Raw genomic sequence first — 21493 nt, forward strand, 5'->3', positions numbered from 1 at the left:
TACTGCCAGTGCGTCCACAAAGACTGCCTTCTAAATGAATGTAAAGCACTCAGAAAGAAAAAAGAGTGACAGTTGACAGATAGAACATTATAGTCAGTCAGCAGCTAGGAAACAGTCACACACAATGCATATGTAATATAATTACAATGGGCTCCAAAATCAACTAGAGCAACGCAAAGTATTAGTAGGATATAGAGCACCATATACCTTAACCAAAGGAGAGGTATACTAGGAGACTGGCCCAGACCCTCACGAGACCAACAGCTACCAGGTGCACTGTGGACCGTGAGCGTCTTCATACACGTGGAGGGTAGGCGGAGCAACCCAGACGCACGATACATATATATATATCAATCAGGATTGCATCTGGGTCGGGGGAGGAGCTGCAGGGGAACGCCTACCTCCCCTAAGCTGCATTAACCAATCGGATACGCTGGCGTCGTGGCAGCAAACAGTCACATATAATGCATAGTATGATGAGCTCAAAATCAACTACGACGACGCAAAGTATTAGTAGGATTATAGAGCACCGTACACCTTAACCAAAGAAATGGTATACAGGGAGACTGCCAGACCCTCCTGAGACTACAACTACCAGGTGCACTGAGCGTGGACCATGAGCATCTCTACCCATGGAGAGTAGGGGGAACAACCCAGATGCCGAAACCTATTTATCAAGACTGTGTCTGGATCGGGAGTGGAGCTGATGAGGGAGCACCTATCTCCCCTTACGTTGCATTAACCAACCAGGTACCAGAGCGTGCATGAGAGAAAGCGCACACTAGAGTATGCATAAGCTTGAATGACAGGCAGAGAGCGCAGTAGAGCATGCATGACAAACACAATATGGCCAACAAAGCATGGAGGACAAATGCAGAAATCGTGAAAGGAAAGTTAAATGATGGAAAATCACTATTGTATGCAAGAGAGAGAAGAAAGAACGAGACAGTGATCTCAGAATACGTGGTGCAGTAAATTGAGGACCCGGTATTTAAATTGATCGGTTTACCGCAGGACGTACTGTGGGCACCGCCGCAGCATCCAATCACCGCCAGCCTCGTTTTCTCAACCAATCTGCGGCGTCTCCTTAACCAATAGCTGCATCTCCTCAGCCAATCGCTGCCGGCAGCGTCTGATCTCTAAATGCCACCTGACACCACCTTCCTTCCTCCAAGCCCGTCAGTGTGCTCAGTCTCCAGAGACTCTGCAGTGACCCGCTGGAGTCTCGATCCTACCCAGACTGACCCTGCTCTGACTGACTGTAGTTCCCCTGCCAGGACTGGGCGGCTCCATGGCTCTAACACTAGTGTATCAATCTCTGAACTTACCTGAATCCGCTGGGGTGCCCGTGGGCCTTAGCTGCTGAGGCGGTCCACATCCGTGATGGCTTTCCCCTGCACCGGTCTCCATGACCACTGAGCTCCTCGATTCTCTCCATGGAGGTGCGCTCCGGAGTCTGCTCCTGCCTTTTGCTGGGATGCTGGTGTGGTACAGTATGTCTGACTGCTACTCCCCTTTTTTACACTCTACAGCCGCCGCGGGGTGGTGAATGTCCTCCCTCTTGCTTATCAGTTTCTCCAGTAATGGGCATTATTGGACTGTTCTCAACTCAGCTCATGATTTTGAAAATTCCTCTGCAGTCCCCACTGTTCTGATTTTTTTCCTCTGCTAATGGTCCCCCTCCCATTCCTCATTAAACCTACATTTCCCCAGTGTGTTGACCCCCTTTGTCTTCTCTTTAGTTTTACCCCTTTCTTTGTCACTTGTCCTACCCCCCTCCTTTTCTTTGGCCACAATTGCATTCTACATGTGGACATTGTTTTGCCCAGAACCTCCAGTGAGACAGTTTTTATCACTACTAGCATGGCCTGCTCTCTGTCTGGACTCTCTGGACCATTTACTATACTACTCTGATGTTGGTTTACTATTATTTGTGTAGGCATCACTCCCACTGTGCCACACTGGTTGTTTTCACCCGCTTCACCCAATGGGTTTACTGTTCAATTAATGCTATTGCTTATATCCTGAGCCTGCTGTGTTTGTTTTTACTCCCTGTGGAGGTGTGTTTTAATAAATACAATAATACTAACAATAATAAAAGTATTAATCATGGATATAGTTGGGGGAAGGGGGCACTTCGTAATATATCGCACAGAGTGCTAGTATACCTGGAGCTGGCCCTGAGATGGACACTGCATGGGACAGGAGGGAACTGCAGGAAGACAACAGTGACCCGGCCGGGGCCTTCCAGCAGGAGGAACGAGGTAACCACTGCCCCTACTACTATATACCCGTACCCTCTCCCTACCCCCAGTACTGCCTGCCCCTAGCCCCCTCCATGCCCCCCAGCACTGTCACAACTTTCTTCACTTAGCCCTCCCTTCCCCCAGCTCTGCCTGACCTTACTCCCCTCTAGCCCTACCCCAACTTCTCCCCGCCTTTACAAAGGCTTTGATGAAGCAGTGGATCTTGAGAGCCCGTATGAACATTTGTAGAGAGGTGGAGAATCTGATGGGGAGAGGGAGGGAGTTCCAGTGGTAAAGAGCAGCACAAGCAAAATCTAGGAGACGGGAGTGGGAGGAAATAATCAATTGGCAGAAGAGGCATTATGCATTTGTTGAATGAAGTGGGTAGGCGGGAGTGTGAAGAGAGATGAGGTCAGAGAAGTAAATGGGAGAGGATTGGTTGAGGGCTTTGCGAGTGTAAAAACCTTGAATTGTGTTCTGAAGGGGGCCAGTGTAGGGCTTGTAGGAGAGAGGCAGATGAATAACGTTTTGACATGAAGATGAGTCGAGCAGCAGTATTGAGGACAGATTGGAGTGGGAGAGGTGGGAGTCAGGGAGGCCAGATAGGAGAATGATGTCAAGATGAAACAAGTTGTGTGGTGTAATTTATTTCCTATTCAGAACTAGCAGTTTGTCAAGATAGTGGACACCCAAAACATTTCTTATTCATTGGATAATATGTTACAAGCCTAATAAACACTTAGGTGTGCTGTGCCTTCATCTTCAGTATTATATTTTTCATCTAGCACCCCACAATATCCTGTGGAGTGTCCAATCCCCTGGCGTTTATTACATCTATCTAGGTACATATAATAGTAAAAGGGACACGTCGGTCAACCTCCTGCTACTCCCCATTCCCAGCGCCTGAAGAGTGGTCCATCCTCCTTTACAGCCAAGGTATGTACTGACCCTCGCTGCAGTGGGTGGCAGCCCTTAGCTACTGCATGTGCTCTCTAGCTTCCACTGCGCATGTCGGTAACAGGACATTGTATGTATGTATGTATGTATGTATGTATGTATGTATGTATGTATATATATATATATATATATATATATATATATATATATATATATATATATATATATATATATATATTATGTGTAAGCATACATGAAAACATTTGCATAGTTGTATATGGAAAAAGTAAGCGCAAAAGATTTGTTGCACTGTTACCTTTCATTGGTTGCCTGATTAGACAGATAGCCTGATTCAGAGACGGTCGCAATGCTGATGTTTTCGCAGAAAAAGTAATTGTTTGCTATTGCACATTCCTGAACACTTTACTGCGCATGCATTCGTACGGATGATCCATTCGCAAAGTGAGAGTGACAGGTAGTCTGCTTTGGAGGTGTTAATGGGGCGGGGAGTTAAAAGAACACAAGCGTGTCTGACGGTCTAAATGACATTTAATGGGCGTGCAGAAATTACCCATTGCGTTCTCCTGCGCAGCAGGATAGCTCTCTGCATATCAGGGGAGCCACAGTGTTTGTGGCTGGTCAGACTTGCCCTACATGTTGCGTGGCTGCCTACTGTGTGTCGATGGTACCGATGTTTACGCTGTTGGACAGATATGAGAAGGCAGCAGTGGGAGTGCCTTTGCTTGACTGTGCTTTGAAGGGCATTAGCATATTTTAGCAACTGCGATTCGGGAGAGAAAGCAGTTGAAAATTGCTTTACAATCTATCTCTGAAACAGGCCCAGAGTACCATTCAGTCCCCATTGCCAGCAGGAATGGGTATGAAGTCCCGGCGGCTAAATATCCCGGCGCTGGCAGCCCGAAGGGTGTAGATCCCGACAGGGCAGGTAAGTACCCCAACCCTCTCCCCCCACCCCTAAACCTCCCTTAGCAGTGCCTAACCCTAACCCTCGCCCATAGGGGTGCCTAACGCTAACCTCCCCCCCCAAAAAAAACCTAACCCTAACCCTACTATGCTCCTATACCTAACCCGCTTCCCTCCCACGGCCAACGCGAAGGGCGACCCGGACTTACCTCGTTCGGTCTGGCATCCTTCGGCATTCTGGCGTTGGGATTAAGATAGGCATCGAAGTACCGAAGCCTATCTTAAGTTCCTTGCCTGGATTCGGATGTCGGTATGGAGACCGGCGGCTACATCCCATCCCAGCACCTTAAGAGTGGTCCTATATGCTTTCCAGCTAAGGACTGTCCTGTATCTCACTGCTGTGGGAGCAGTTAGCTCCTGCAGCGTGCTCACTAGTACCTACTGCACATGTCGGATACAGGATATATATATATCTACTAGCGACCCACCCAGGCTTCGCACGGGAGCGGTTTTGAATTTACAGCGATAGTCTTTTAACCGAGGTCTTATAAGATTGCCTTGTAGACAACATTAGTCATTTTTCCTCCTGACGTCACTACCAAAATATTTAGTTTTAGTGTGACACGCAAAAGGGCCACAAAGTTGGTCATGAGAAAAAAAAAATCCAGTCTCCACCTAGGTCAACACCAGCCACGTTAAGTGTCTGTCCCTGTGCTTTATTTATTGTCATGCCAAAGCAGATTCTTACTGGGAATTGGACTCGTTTGAAATTAAAGAATTGTTTTTCACATAAATGAAACAGGAATAGTAAAAAGAATGGGAAAAAATATGAGATATGGTAAGAACTTACCCTTGTTATCTCTATTTCTACGAAGTCCATAGGGTTCCACAGGATACCTTGGGGGTATAGGTGTGACGTCAGTCGCAGGGCACCAAAGAGTTAAGCTTTCAGCCTCCCAGGATGCACTAGGTCCCCCTCCTATACCCCGCCCCCGGGCCAAGGCACCTCAGTTAGTTACCAAGCCATAGGCCGGAGGAGAAGGAAGAGAGAGAACAAAGATCTGGACACATACAAGAATCACATTCTCACCAGAGGGAGACGGAAAACCGGTGACCAGAGCAAAGCCCATCTGCAGCACAGGTGCGACAGGGCGGGAGTCCTGTGGAACCCTATGGACTTCGTAGAAATAGAGATAACAAGGGTAAGTTCTTACCATATCTCATATTTTCTACTTCAGGGTCCATAGGGTATCCACAGGATACCTTGGGGATGTCCCAAAGCAGTATCCTTTAAGGGTGGGGACGCTCCTGTGCAGAAAGGAGAATCCGCCGCCCGAAGGAAGCATCCTGAGAGGCGAAGGTGTCAAACCTGTAATACCTCACGAAGGTATGGACAGAAGACCACGTAGCAGCCTTGCAGATCTGAACTGCCGAGGCACCACGTCGAGCTGCCCACGAAGGACCCACAGACCTAGTGGAATGAGCCTTCAGAGAAGGAGGGACCGGTAGGCCTTCATGAAGATAAGCTTCAGAAATAGCCATACGGATCCAGGCTGCCAAAGTTTGCTTTGAAGCAGGCCAACCCTTTTTACGGAAGCCATAGAGGACAAACAAAGCGTCCGACTTCCTAAACGAAGAAGTGCGGTCAACATAAGTCCTTAAGGCCCGCACAACATCCAAAGAGGCCTCACCCACGGAAAGACCCGGTGAGTTAAAGGCCGGAACAACTATTTCCTCGTTAACATGAAACTGGGAAACAACTTTGGGAAGAAACTCGGGCCGAGTGCGGAGCACTGCCCTGTTCCCATAAAAAACCAAGAAAGGGGGTCTACAAGAAAGAGCCCCTAACTCAGAAACACGTCTGGCCGAAGCAATGGCCAGAAGGAAAACAGTCTTAGCTGTTAGCCATTTAAGATCCACTGAGCCCAGTGGTTCAAATGGCGGTCCTTGGAGAGCCCTCAGGACCACAGCCAAATCCCAAGGCGCCACAGGTGGAACAAAGGGCGGCTGAATGCGGAGAACACCCTGCATAAAGGTGCGCACATCCGGGATTGTAGCAATCCTACGGTGAAACCAGACAGATAGGGCCGAAACCTGTACCTTCAAAGAAGCAAGGCGAAGCCCATGATCTAGTCCCGCTTGCAGGAAGGCGAGAATCCGAGACAGACGAAACTCCCGCGGTGCATAACCTCTCGGTCGACACCACTGGAAGAACGTATGCCACACGCGATGGTATATCCTCGCGGAAGACGGTTTCCGAGCTCGTAACATGGTACGCACCACAGAGCTGGAAAACCCCCGGGACCTCAGCATGGCCGTCTCAACAGCCACGCCGTCAAAGACAGCCGAGTCAGGTCCGGGTGAAGGCAAGGATCCTGAGACAGAAGGTCCGGTCGTAGCGGCAACCGCAGAGGAATGTCCACGGACAGACCCTGAAGGTCTGAGAACCAGTGCCGTCTGGGCCACGCGGGAGCTATCAACAGGAGCGTCCCTCCTTCCTGTTTGAATTTCCGGATTACCCGTGGAAGAAGGGAGACCGGAGGGAACAGGTATGCGAACCGGAACGTCCACCGGACGGACAGAGCATCCACCAGAGACGCCCCTTCGTCTCTTGTGCGAGACCCGTACACCGGCAACTTGTTGTTGTGCCGGGACGCCATGAGGTCGATTTCTGGAAGACCCCACCTGTCCACCAGTAGTTGAAAAACGTCCGGGTGCAGGGACCATTCCCCCGGATGAACGTCCTGGCGACTTAGAAAGTCCGCCTCCCAATTGAGCACTCCCGGGATGAAGACCGCTGATATGGCCGGAAGATTGCGCTCCGCCCAAACCAGGATCCGAGAGACCTCTACGAGAGCCGCCCGACTGCGAGTTCCTCCTTGCCTGTTTATGTAGGCCACGGTGGTAGCGTTGTCCGACTGGACCTGCACCGGGCGACCCTGGAGAAACCGCTGTGCCTGCTGGAGAGCATTGAAGACCGCACGGAGTTCCAAGATATTTATTGGAAGCTCCGCTTCTGTCGGCGTCCACCTGCCCTGGAACAAGTGTGGACCCGAAACTGCTCCCCAGCCCCGAAGACTGGCGTCCGTTGTCAACAGGACCCAATTTGGAACCCAGAACGGACGTCCCTTGTTGAGGTGGGTCGTCTGTAACCACCACGTAAGGGACAGGCGAACCTCCTGGGTGAGCACAATCGTCTGGGACTTCAGAGACTGAGTCAGCCCGTTCCACTTGGACAGGATCAGGTGCTGCAGAGGTCTGGAGTGAAACTGGGCGTATTCCACCATGTCGAACACCGACACCATGGAGCCCAGTAACCTCATCGCCGAGTGTAAGGACACCCGGCGGCTGTGCAGGCAACTGCGCACCCTTGACTGTAAAGCAGAGATCTTGTCCTCCGTCACGAAGATCCTTTGCTGTCCCGAGTCCAATAAGGCTCCAAGATGCAGAATCCTCCGAGACGGGATTAGAGTGGACTTCTGCCAGTTGATTAGCCAGCCGTGCCGTTGCAGCAGTGCAATGGTCAGGTCCAAGTGGCGTAACAGGAGCTCTGGAGATCCTGCCACCAATAACAGGTCGTCCAAATACGGCAACATGCGGACTCCCTGCAGCCGCAGAGAAGCCGCCATGACCGCCATCACCTTGGTGAAAACACGTGGTGCTGTTGCCAGGCCAAAAGGTAACGCCCGAAACTGGAAGTGGTCGCTGCGGATTGCAAACCTGAGGAACTGTTGATGGCGCCAAAGAATAGGGACATGCAGGTAAGCGTCCTGTATGTCCAATGACACCAAGTAGTCCCCAGGTTCCAGCGCCAGAATGATGGACCGTAGGGTCTCCATCCGAAACTTCGGGACCCGCAAAGACTTGTTGAGTGCTTTGAGGTTGAGAATCGGACGAAATGACCCATTGGGTTTCTGTACCAAAAATAGATTTGAATAGAAACCCTGGCCCCTCTGGGAGAATGGAACCGCCACTATAACTCCAGCCTGGAGCATAGTGTGCAATACCTTCCGCAGCTCCGTAGCCTTGTTCCGGTCTGATGGGAGACCCGTGGTGAAGAAGCGAGCCGGGGGTCTGTGCCGGAAGGAGAGGGCGTATCCATGGGAAACCACCTCCAGAACCCAAGTGTCTGTCGTAGTGGTCGACCAACACTGGGCGAACTGTAGCAGGCGGCCTCCCACCCTGGGATCCCCCAAAGGGAGGCCCGGACCGTCAGGCCGCAGGCTTGTCATCTGGCTTGGGGGCCGGACGTCTGGTACTCCATGCCTGCTTCCGGGGCTTGACCGATTTCTTAGGGCCAGCCTGTCGAGGAAACGACTGTGGTTTGGGCCTGCCCTGGGCCCTAGATGACCGAAAGGACGATGGTCCCGAACCAGAAGGAGCAGCGGCCGACGGGAGACAAGCAGATTTGGCTGCCGCCAACGTGGCCACAATCTTATCCAGATCCGGACCGAAGAGAACTTCTCCGGTAAACGGCAACGCTTCCAGACCTTTCTTGGAATCTGCGTCCGCCTTCCAGGATCGCAGCCACAAGGTGCGACGAGCAGCTACCGCTGCTGAAGAAATTCTAGACACCAGAGTACTAATGTCTAGAGCCGCCTCGTTGATGTAGGTGGCCGAATCACGGAGATTGCCAATCAACTCCGCCTGTTCGGCCGGACAGTCGGATTCAAAAGAAGCCTCTAATGAATCCGCCCAGCGCTCCATCGCTCTGGCAACCCAGCAAATGGCCATAGCCGGCCGTGCTGCACCCCCTGCAAGGGAATAAGCGGACTTCAGGCAGATTTCTACCTTGCGGTCCGTAGCATCCTTAAGGGAGGACATGGATGGCATCGGCAATGTGGCACTACGGACAAGACGGGTCACGTGAGAATCCACCTGTGGAGGGGATTCCCACTTAGCAAAATAATTATCCGCGAACGGATAAGCCACCGCCAGGCGTCTCTGCGGCTGGTATCTTTTGCCAGGTTGTTTCCACGCCTCCTCTAAATGGTCCACCAACTGACCCGAAAGAGGAAAGACTGTGGCATCGCCCTTCACATCTTTGAAAAAGGCATACTTAGATTTAGCCGCTGGGGGAACTTCGTCCTCAATCACCAAGGCTGTGCGGACCGCCCGAATAAGTCCAGGAATATATACTTTGGACTTAGCATCAGCGTCCTTAGTATGGAGAGGTTCCTGATCGTAAGGATCAAGAATCTCCCCATCATCAGACGTCCCTTCGTCATCCTCATAAGGAGCGGACAGAGACGCCACCGGCCTTTTATGAGGCCGCATCACAGACTCCCCTTGCAACACATCCGACAAGTGCTGTACAGAACTCGTCAGGGAGTTAACCCACGCTGGCTCCTGAGAACCCGGGAGCGGGGAAATAGGGAGACTGTGGGGTACCACCAATTGTCGTGGGAACCCCTGCATGGGTGACGACACCACAGACTGCTGGGACAAACCCCTCGGAGTAAACGCGGGCTGTGGAGCTAACTGGCCCACTAAAGCTGTTAACGCCTGAGCGAAACAAGCCCAGGGCGGCTCCTGTACCGGTGCTGTAACCGTAATAGGCCGCGCCATGGACAAACACTGCCGGCAAAGGCCCTCCGCGCTACCCTCCCCCTCCGCTAACGGTACTTTGCACATGGTACACTGTAGCCGGAGGGGAAAATCACTTTCAGACATGATGGCACCACGTATGTGACCTCTCTCACCAATTAAGTATTTAAATAGGCGAGAGACCACCCTGCAGCACCGCACCGCAAGGGCTTTAGCAGAAAAACAGGGACAGTAATAAAGCTGACAGTTTAGAGAAGAAAAGTTACAGGCAGCAGCGCTAGCACAGTCACATACAATGCAGAGAAATAACAATTCCTGCACTAACAGCGCTGATCACTCAACTACACAGACACAGGGCCTGGTAGGACACAGCGCTGCATACACAGACCTGAGCCACAGCGGAGGAGAGGTATACGGGGGGACCCAGACCACGATGCTTCCTTCCAGACTTCCAGCAGCGTTCACCATGCGTTCTGGAGAAGATGGCCGCCGAGGAGCAGAGAGGAGGCTGGCCTGGGGGAGGAGCGCTGCCACAGGACCAGTCGGCAGCATGCAGAGAGGGCTGTGTGCAGCGGGGGAGGCGCCGGCTGTGAGACAGGGAAGGCGCGCTCCCCTGGCATGCATTTAACCCCTGGGACGCCGCAGCGCTACCGCTCTGCTGCGGTCCGCTGTCCCAGGGGGTAGTGGAAGCGCAGGTTGGTCGCCTGGCTCCACGCTGCAGCCAGTCCCCAGGGAGCCCCCTGCCTGGGGACTTAGGACCATGTGATCAGCGGGGACCCACCGCGGGACCCCGCTGCTTACCTCTGTCCCCCTTGAATCCGGCCATGGTCCGGAGCATCTGGGGTCACCGCTAGCTGTGACCCCAGACGCCCACCAGCATCCCCGGATCAGTACCGGCGTTCTGGTACCGGCGGGGTGTAGGGAAGACAGCATGGACATCAGGACTGACTGTCCATGCTGTTCATCCAGATGTGCAGCCACAGCTGCATGAAGAATAAGCTTCAGGGGCTCTTCTAGCCCCCACTCCAACAGGTGCACCCGACTCCGGCCGGGCACCAAACTAAACTGAGGTGCCTTGGCCCGGGGGCGGGGTATAGGAGGGGGACCTAGTGCATCCTGGGAGGCTGAAAGCTTAACTCTTTGGTGCCCTGCGACTGTCACACCTATACCCCCAAGGTATCCTGTGGATACCCTATGGACCCTGAAGTAGAAACAGCCGGATAATATGCATCTAATCTCTACATGGTAAAAAATAGTCCATCGTCTTTGACGGTTTAGGCAGCATAAGCCAAGAAAGTGCTCAGAAGTCTGTTTTTCCAGTGACCTGCTTCACTAAAATCGTCACTGCCTGACTCCCTTTTGTCGTATATTAATGTTTCATACACCTAAACCTTCCACGACAAAAGCTCTAAAGAATAGTGAAAACTGCAGCAAAATATGTCCAGTGGTTTACGACATTAGCCCAAACAAACAGAAAGACGGCTACCGGGGACTATATTTTATACTAGGTATAGATATAGTATGTGCATACACACATGCAAACATTTGCACATTTGTATACAGGTTGAGTCTCCCATATCCAAAATGCTTGGGACCAGGGGTATTTTGGATAACGGAATATTCCGTATTTTGGAATAATTGCATATCATAATGAAATATCTTGGGAATGGGACCCCAATATACACACAGAATGCATATATGTGTTATATGCACCTTATACACATAGCCTGCAGCTCATTTTATACAATATTTTCAATAATTTTGTGGCTCAAGCAAAGTTTGTGTACATACATGAAATAAATTTATGTTTCATTTACACCCTATACACACAGCCTGAAGGTAATTTTATACCATATTTTTAATAATTTGTGCCTTAGACAAAGTTTGTGTACATTGAACCATCAAAAATCAAAGGTTTTATTATCTCAGTCATGCCAAAATTATTCCGTAATTCGGAATATTCCGTATTTCGGAATATTTGGATATGGGAGACTCAACCTTTATAGACAAAAAGTGCAAAATGTTTGCTGCAGTGTTACCTTTCACTGGATGCCTGATAAGACAAAGCTTTCTTTAAAAATCATTTCAGGACAGAGATATAATTTTGTGTGTAGCAGTATTATAGCATTGATTGATTGACAGACTGATAGTCTTACCATTAAAATCTATATAGAAATGGATATCACCACATCTAAAAAAAGTTTAGACCATGCTTACCTTAAATATAATCCATATATGTAGAATAAGGACATCATAATTCCATTCAAAATAAATATCATTGTGACATAAAAGTAAGCAGGATCACCAAGACCTAAAGAAAGAAAAATGTGAAGTGTAAGGTAAGTAAAATCCAGAAAAAAAGCTAAAAAAAATAAAAACACAGAAAACTCCCTATTGTGTACTATCCACTTTAATAGGAAAAAGCCTAGGAATGTGAAAATATCAAAGCCATAGCAAAAATTTACATCAGAAGATATATTGTGGTAATTTTTTTTTTATCATCGTGTGTTACATTTCTCTTGTTTTGGAAACAACATGCTTTATTGAGGTTTACAATTTTCAGACACTGGCTTTTTTCTTGTAGATGCTGCCCTAGTAACTCTGTATGTAACTTGCCTTCACAGCTTTCTACAGGACTGAGATCATTCCCCCGATTTACTGTCCAGCAAATCTTGGTGTCTATGCCAACAAAACTCATTGTTGATGTAAAAATGCGGAACCAGCTAGCCAGGATCACCTGCGTGGAGAAAAGGATTTGAAATTACAAGTAGGACTACTATTATATAATGTCCTTTACACATTTGCCAAGAAGTGTTATTATTTATTTTATTTGTATCTTTTGCAAATGCAATATTTTACCATATTGCAGGATTTTGCTCAGCCATTACAGTAGCACAATGAAAAGAAAGAAATAATAAAGTAGCATTTTATCAAAGAAATGCAGGTTGAAAATGACATGTGCGGCCTATACATGACCTATAACTTGATCCTGTACTTTATAAAAACACTAAATCTGTCATTATGTTGCTATTTGACTTTATTTAGATCATTACCCATAGTTTGACTGTGATTTATTGCACATTTTGTTTAAAGCAACTAGCAGATTCTAAGCGGTAAATGTGCCAAATAGCGGTTTTGAGTAAAAAAAAAAAGTTTGTAAGCCCTTAACGTGTCACAAACTCACCTAAAAACCGCCGTAAATCCTCTGCAGTTTGAAAGCACTGCACAAATCTGTGCAGACATATATGAAAAAGTGTTCAAAATCGCAAAATTAAAATGATAACCAGCCCTCGGCTTTTGAGCATGCTGAAATAAATTAAAACAGGGGTGCACTAATGTGGGGGCCACACATTTTTTTTACACTAGCCCGCACTCGTCTTGACCAGCCATGATTGGTGGAACCATAGCAGGCAGAACCTCAGTGTGGTCAGATGCTCCATAGAGGCATCATTAATTCCGATGACAGTGTCTGCGACTGTCCTCATTCATGTTGGAATCCCCTAGGAAGCAGTAGCAGTATTTTTTTTCCCCATTTATTCTTGGATGCCCACATGGCATATCCAAAGATAACCTATCCATTAGGATTTTAGGACTGGGTCCGCGAATGTTATATATATCAAAATGGCCCTCGGTTGAAAAAAGGTTCCCCACCCCTGCTATAAACCATTTATCAATGCTCTGGGGTACGGAAAAGAGCACTAGTGCTATTGTTACTAGAGCTAGTTGTACCTAGGAGGAGAGGTCCACAAGTTTAGTTTGCGTGCCCGTCACCCCTCCCCCCCACCGGGACACTAGCTTTGGTCCAAACTGGATTAGGGCTGGTGGAATGATAGAGGTGAGACCTGCACTATGGAGGTCCCCCGGCTAAGGTTACACCAATAGTGCTGGTTAGTGATAAATCGGGGATACACCAAGCTTTCTGTCTGTCCTCACAATTATTTCACTTAAAGGCCTAGAGATGGTTATCAATTGATGCCTGCTTTTTTTTTTTTTGCAATGTTCGTAATTTTTAATACAAAAACAAACATGCACAGAACCTATGGATCTATGTAGTATATTATACAAGCAAGCCTGCCTGAGCCAGATAATTTATTTGGGCAGATTTTGTCCCATAGTTTAGTACACAGGTTCTCAAATTTGGTCCTCAGGACCCCAAACAGTGTATGTTTTCCAGGTCTCCTCACAGAATCACAAGTAAAATAATTAGCTCCACCTGTGGATCTTTTAACATGCGTCAGTGAGTAATGAATACTCCTGTGCACCTGCTGGGTGACCTGAAAAACGTGACCTGTATGGGGTCCCGAGGACAGAGTTTGAGAACCACTGGTTTAGTAAATATGGGGTTTCTATACATGAAATAGTCAGAACATCGATTATGCATCAATATTATAGTCTAAAGTCTGTAATCTCTGTATATTTATAGCAATTTGGGCTTTAGTAACTCAGCAGGATGCAATCCTGCCATAACTGAAATAATACTTAAGTAGATATACCCCTGTGTGTTTTCAAATCTGAAATATTGAGCCAAGATGAACTAATACATTAGAGGTATAGAACAAAATAACAATATAGAACCAGAACTATAAAACACTCTCTCACTGTGCAGAGATACACATTTTCTGTTTGGGGACAGTGATTTATTTTCTTAACAATGATACAAAAAATGTATTTAAATTACCTAGCTTTGTTAAGGGTAATGCTGGGTACACACTGGCCAATATATATATTGGACGCTCAATTGACCGGCCAATATATGGTGGGTACGTCGGCCAGTGTGTACAGACGATATGTCTGTGAATGACGATGTTCACAGACATATCAAGTTGGCTGTGCAACACAGATGATGGCAGATATATCTGCACATCGTGCTGTGTGTACGGGCAGTCAGCAGAGTGCGCCCCCGTACACTTGCTGCAGAGGCCATGGGGAGGGGGCGCAACGTAAACCTGCGGCCAGATGATGGTTGTTCCGTGTGCATGAACCACCATCGTCAGCAGATCAGTCGATCTGCTGATATATCTTTTAGGTGTGTACCCACCGCAGCAAAGTTAATGTTACAAATGCAGAAGTGCATGGCACTTCTTCAGCATGTAAAACATTGCAATCATTTTCCACGCTGTTTGTTGATTAATCCTGGCCTCACAATAATTTCAGACTCCTCAATCAACAGCAACTCAGTTGCTGCATCTACCGTTTTATGAGGTCATTTAAAAACAATGACATGTATATTCAGAGATTGAGCAGTAGACAACAGAACCTGATTAAAATAATAATCGGCAAATGTAACTAGTACACAACTTTGCATTACAGAAAGTTAGTTGTAATTGAAAAGAATTCTACCTTACAAGAAAAGCTTAACAGAGACAGTGAAATGGCTAACAATGCTCTAATCTCATTAGTGACAAAACTGCCTCAGTTACCACATAATAAAAGGGTACTGTACAAAGCAGTGCTGCTCAAAGTCCCGTGTCTTTGGCATTTCCAGTCATTGGATTTAAAGGGTCAATAATAGTAAATACAAAACCAGTTGTGCTTTGTATTTAACACTATTGTTCCCTTTAAAACAAGCAGCTAAAACTGCCAAAGAGTAGGGGCCAAATGTAATAGGTTTTCAGTTTTAGTAACAGTACAAACTCGCATCTTCTCACATTTTTTAAAGATGCGAGTTGGTGCTGGGACTCGCAAATGTAATAGCCTGCAAACTTTTCAGCTCGAGGCTACTACACTATGCTAATCTGTGCGAGTATTTCCCTATGTAAACTTACACCTTTTAATGTGACTAGCATTAAAAAGGGGCGGCTTATACAGAAGCCATCACAGATCAGTGAGATACGTGAAGGCTTCTGTGTTTAAAAAAAATAAAAAGACAGGCACCCCCTCTTCAGAAGCATAACCAGCCCCGGGCTCTGTACAGCCTTGTCCTTGTTCTAAAAATACAGGGGCCAAAATGCGTAGGAGGCCCTTGTATATTAAGTACCAGCACTGGGCTTTTCTGAGCCGGTCCTGGTTGTGGAAAAACAGGGGACAAAACGAGTAGGGGTCCACCCTGTAATTTACATAACCAGCACCGGACTCTTTCTAGCAGGGGGGGGTAATTCCACAGCCAGGGAAAACCTTTCACCGGTTTCCCCGGCCAAAGCATTACCCCTGTCCGCTAGTCAGCACAGGCCGGGTATCCCTGGGGAGGTGGGGACCCCCCCAATAAAGGGGTCCCCCTCTCCAGGGCACCCCAGGCCAAGACTGATAGCCCCGGGCTATCCCCGGCCGGTGCTGGTTATGTTCTGGGGAGGGGGTGTACGTCTTTTTTTTTTTTTTTTTTTTAAGTGTTTTTATATGTACACACAGAAACATGCAAGTATCTCATGGATATGTACATATTTCTGTGTTACTCTGACCTGCTCAGGATAAACTTGCAAGTTCTCAGGCAGTAATATGTGCGAGTGAAGCACTCGCACTCTATTACATTGCCAGAGTTCTATCTAGAGAATGGGAAAACATCTGGATGCGAGATGTTTTTTGCGAGTTATAGTAAAGCCCGAAAAATTTGTTTTACTATAGTCGCACCCTATTACATTTGCGAGTTAGTAAAAAATGCGAGTTTAGTGCAAAACTCGCATTTTTAACAAATTCGCAACCTATTATATTTGGCCGTAAGCAGCATTCAAAAGCATCTGTTACTAAATTTACAGCCAAGTCTGGAAAAGGGCATCAACATAATAACATGACAACTAATTAAATAAAAAAATAAGACAGGATCATTTTTTGCAGTAACAGACAAGCTTAGTTATAGAAATAAAATATTACCTCAGGGTACAGATTAAATCGTTTCAAAGTATTTATTACACTAGGATATTCTGTAACATTATCATTCATTATTAACTGCAACCCAGAATAATATGATGGTGCTTCAATGATGGATTTGAAGTAAGAATAATAGAGACCCTGTACAAACAAAAAAAAATGAATTAAAAAGGTAATAATATACACAGTGTTTGTTACTTATTGTCAGGAAACACATCTCTATGTTAAAACTACACGGAATAAAGTTTAATTTGAGGCTATCTGCAACTTATTTTAGACTAAACTGTTCACGGAGTAACTTGGGCCAGATTTAGGCCTTTGCATCTCCAAAACCAATGATAGCATCTGATATATGACAATCTAGCCTTCTTATATATAGCATAACATATGCGATTCATCCCATCAAGTGGTAATAGACTCCCAGTGGCATAACTCTCCCCCACGGGTGTCCATAGATCTCCACTGTGGCAATATTCCTCACCACCCAGGGCTAATAAACCTACTTTCACAGGTCAGGAAGAAGTCTGATTTTTTGGGTTGTCATCCCTGGCCCCTAGTGAAGGGGGCAGGATGGGGAGAGAATACCGACAATCGCAGGTCTGTATAAGGGGAAGGGGGCCAATATGACAAGATTTGCATAATTTTAGACCCACTGCATTTTGCCACAACAGAAAAAGGGCCTAATGTCGTGAAGTGGCCCGATGCACCCCCCGGAGTGATCAACTGAATCTTTAGTCATCCTTGCCAACTTTTAATGTCTCCTCTCCAGACTTCTCCCAGAGAGGAGACATGAAAAGTTGGCAAGTATGAATAAATGTTTAAGAAGCAGTACCACTCTACACTGAAGTGGCAAAAGTCATGGATTAGCAGTACGCAATGGTAAGAGTAGGTGGCAGCATGTACTGGGACATCTTGGAAATACCCAGACCTGCATCAGCTGTACTCTGATATCTTGCGAGTTAGTTTGAAAACTGGCTAGGATGCTCATGGCAAGGTGACTTGAATTATCAGAGTTCGAACGGGGCAGGATAGTGGGTGCCCGATGGATGGGACATTCCATTTCCAAAGTTGTGCGGACATTGAACATTCTTAAATCTACGTGTCAGGTGTGTATCGGGAATACCTTATGGAAGGCATTACCATGCAATGTGGACAGCGCAATGGCCAACCACAGGTGTTTAATGATCGTGACCAGCGGCGTCTGGTCATAATTGTCATTTGGTAACAGACAAGCGACACTGGCTCAAATCACATCCATATATTCAATACAGGTGGTACCAGACACATAACCAGCAGCTCAGTGGAGCATTCTTTAGCTTTCATGGAATATGGGATCAGAAGACCCACCAGAGTGCTCCTGTTAACATTACAGCACCGGACACAGCACCTCACCTGGGCTTGTGATGTCGCTAATTAGACCCTGGAGGACTGGCAACATGTGGCATGGTCTGATGAGTCACTGTTCCAGTTGTTTTGGGCTGATGGTAGGGTTCAGGTGTTGCACAGACCCCATGAGGCCATGGACCCCAGTTGTCAACAAGGCACCGTGCAGGCTGGTGGTGGCTCCATAATGGTGGGGTGTGTTCACGTAGCATGGGCTGGATTAGCTGGATCACCTGAACAAGTCATTGACTGGTAGCCGCTACATGGCATTGCTTGATGACCATATGCAGCCATCATAGACTTCATGCACCCCCATAACGATGGATATTCCAGAAGGATAATGCACCGTGTCATCTGCCACAAGTTGCTCAGAATTTGTTCGAGGAGCATTCTGGAGAGTTCCAGCGAATGGTGTGGTCACCACGTTCACCCGAAAGGAACTCAATCGAGCACTTATGGGGGTCATTCCATGGTGACTTGCGTTACAAAGTGACATAGCAAACAATTAGCAATTCCTGTATACAGTTTTTAAAGCATAATCTGTCTTATTATTTACTCAATAAAATTAATTCAAATTGCTTTTGCTGTTGATAGCCATGCATATACCTGCTGTGTCACTTTCCCATGACTTTTGGCACTTCAATGTACATCTACCATAGTGCCAAAAGGCACTCTACCCCCTCCCCTCGCCATACTGCAGAGAGCATCCTAATGTGTGTCATATGAGGACTGACCATCACTCTCTGCACTCGCATGAGATCAACCTAATAGTTCTCTGGCGGAAACAGACATTCCCTTCTTATGCGGTAGAAAGTGTTCTTTGCACAGCAATCTAGGGCACAAAATAGATATTGATGATGACGGTTAGAAACCACTATATCATTGCTGGAGGGACTGGTGGATGTGATCGTGACAGTGAAAGCCCAGCTGGCTGTGGTTGCATACTATGAGACTGTGCCAGTTAACTAGTTAATCGTCTCATATTACTTTTTTTTCATCTTGCATTTTGACATGCACCCTCATCAAGTAAAAAACTTGAGTTTTCTTTCAAAATGTTGTTTCTATTAATTTCTTACTCATTCAAATATAACTGGCAGATAAAAGGTTTTAGATATGGCAAAAAATAATAAAACATCCATAAGGGGAAATAAATTCTGCAGGAAGTGCCAACAGTTTTGGTGGTTTTGACCAGCAAATCTAAATGGCAGGAATATCAAATAGAAAATAAGCCTGATGTTACAATACAGATGTGTCCACATACATCTTACTTCCTTGCGCGTTAAACAGCTCTTCTAGTCGTACCATGCCATGATGTGACTCGGTAGCACCAAGCTTCTTTTCGTGCGACTTTTTACCTTCAAATGCATCTTATTCGCAAAGTGATATGCGGCATGCACATATTCTGTGTGCAACTGCGGGTGTATCTGCATGTGAAATGCTAAGTTAAAGTGTCACAGCCGCTGACACCATAACGTAGTATTTTGCATGCAGAAACAAATAAGATGCATTTGAAGAAAAAAAGTCACGCGAAAAGACGCTCGGCGACACCAAGTCGCATGGTGTTCATGCGCTAAGTTTAACGCGACTTGTAGCGCACGGAGGTACTATGTACAGTCAGGTGCATAAATATTGGGACATTGACAGAATTTTCATATTTTGGCCTCTATTCATCACCACAATGGCTCTGAAATGAAACAAACAAGATGTGCTTTAACTGCAGACTTTCAGATTTAATTTGAGGGTAATTACATACAAATCAGCAACACCAAAAGAAAACAACTGTGGTGGATGACAAAAGAATTATTTCCCTGGTGAAGAAAAACCCCTTCACAACAGTTGGCCAAATCAAGAACACTCTCCAGGAGGTAGGTGTATATGTGTCAAAGTCAATTTATCCCAAATTCTGCATGCTTTTATTTTGTTATAATATTTATATATTTTATTCTGCATGCTTTTAGCTGAAAACAACTAACCATTTCAGTGCGAAAGGCCATCTCTCGTTCCAAAGTTGAAAGGTGAGAAAAATGGCGATCATTTTCAAAAAGTGTTGATATGTAGCTCCTGTAAAACATACAAGTTAAACATCATAAATCATAGGTTTTTTGTTTTACTTTTTTTCTGGCTTTGAATCTCTAAACAGGGTTAATGGCTAATGCTGTATGCACAGACATAATCACTGAGCACCTCTTCCTACAATTACAGTGACAAGGAATATAATGAAGAGGAAAAAGAGGTAGGCAGACTCTGGGAACACAACAGACAGTTCTATATGCTTATTGCTCCAGAGGAGCACACATATAGCCTCCATTTATAAATTAATTATTTTGTTTTTAATAATGTAGAGCTTGCAGGAATGTCCTGTGCTCCAAGGAGTAAAAACTGTAGCATTTTGATGGGAATCTACAATACAACATATATAACAATAGTTCTAAATAAGTGTATTGTGCCAATTGTGACATTTACAAAAGAAAAACTGTCAGTACAGTAGTATAAATGTTGGGAAGTATTCTCAAATCATTTACTTACTTTATACAGTTTCCCTGTGCACGTTTTTATAAATGCACACCATTAACGGTTGTGATGTTCTGGATGCAGAATTTTAATTGGGGGTAACAATGTCTACACAGGGGAAAAGTAGTCTGGATAGTTGGCATGAAAATAGAATTTGACCGTTAAGTGGCCAGGTGGCATATCGCAGTGGTAGTTTATGCGTGATATAGAAGCAACACTCCATATGAGTAAAGTAATATAAAATGCATCTTATGACGACAATAATAATCAAGTAATGGTGCGTACACACGGTACGACTTTCATGAACGATAATGATGCCGTTCATATCGTTCACTTTTTTGCAGTCACCAACCTGACAGCATGGACAATAAAGATATCTTTCATTGTCCATGAATGAAGGCCAACTTAGATGATATCATCAACTTTGCCTGTTCAGAGATGTGGCAGGATGACTTCACTGAAATATATCTTTCAAGTCGTTGTTGGTACAGATCGCACCGTGTGTATCCACCACAGACTGATCAACAAAAATATACAACTAAACAAATGAGTCAGATATTTCTAAATTAAATTTAAAGAAATAAAACAAAAACACTACACACTGTAGGAGAAACATGTTCTAGCATGCTTTCTATGGTCAGATCATTAGTTATTAATTTAACAATGTGGATATTTAATAGTGTTATTTTTTTGTTTTGTTAGTGCTATGTTATAAAAAACCTTACCAGTGCAAAAGCCCTACGATAGTAGCTGAAACAGAAAGAAAAGAAAAAAAGTTACCAAATTTGCAACCCATAAAAGAAAAAAAAAAATATATATATATATACCAATTAAATGTACAACGCTGATAAAATACTGCCGATTATGTGCATTTTTTTCACTTTGAAATTATTTGATATACTTGTGATCATTGGAATTATGCATTTTCTATTTCTATTTCTTGGAACAGCAAGATTTTGGAGACTCCCAAATACTAAACATTTAAAGTTTGAAGAAGTCCATCTGAAGCTGTTTTCTCTTTCAGCAGCAAAGTGGTAAAAAAAAAAAAAAAAAAGATGAGACACGGGGCGAGAGAGAGAGAGAGACACGGGGCGAGAGAGAGAGAGACACGGGGCGAGAGACACGGGGCGAGAGAGAGAGACACGGGGCGAGAGAGAGAGAGAGAGAGGGGACGGGGCGAGAGA

General features: G+C 45.9%; 1 protein-coding gene across 1 annotated transcript in view; it reads right to left on the reverse strand.

Moving 5' to 3' along the window:
• Window positions 1–21059, reverse strand: part of DPY19L1 (dpy-19 like C-mannosyltransferase 1) — a gene marked incomplete at its 5' end in the record, with an annotated part of 210672 nt that extends 189613 nt beyond the window's left edge. The window contains 5 exons of the mRNA XM_088459640.1: window positions 11832–11925; window positions 12231–12351; window positions 16419–16556; window positions 19772–19859; window positions 21035–21059. Of these exons, the coding sequence (XP_088315766.1) occupies window positions 11832–11925; window positions 12231–12351; window positions 16419–16556; window positions 19772–19859; window positions 21035–21059 (466 nt within the window). The remainder of the gene's footprint in view (window positions 1–11831; window positions 11926–12230; window positions 12352–16418; window positions 16557–19771; window positions 19860–21034) is intronic.
• Between the last annotated feature and the right edge of the window lie 434 nt (window positions 21060–21493).

This window comes from Taudactylus pleione, unplaced genomic scaffold, assembly GCF_031769625.1.
Source record: "Taudactylus pleione unplaced genomic scaffold, aTauple2 ptg000921l, whole genome shotgun sequence".
Taxonomy (NCBI): Eukaryota; Metazoa; Chordata; class Amphibia; order Anura; family Myobatrachidae; genus Taudactylus; species Taudactylus pleione.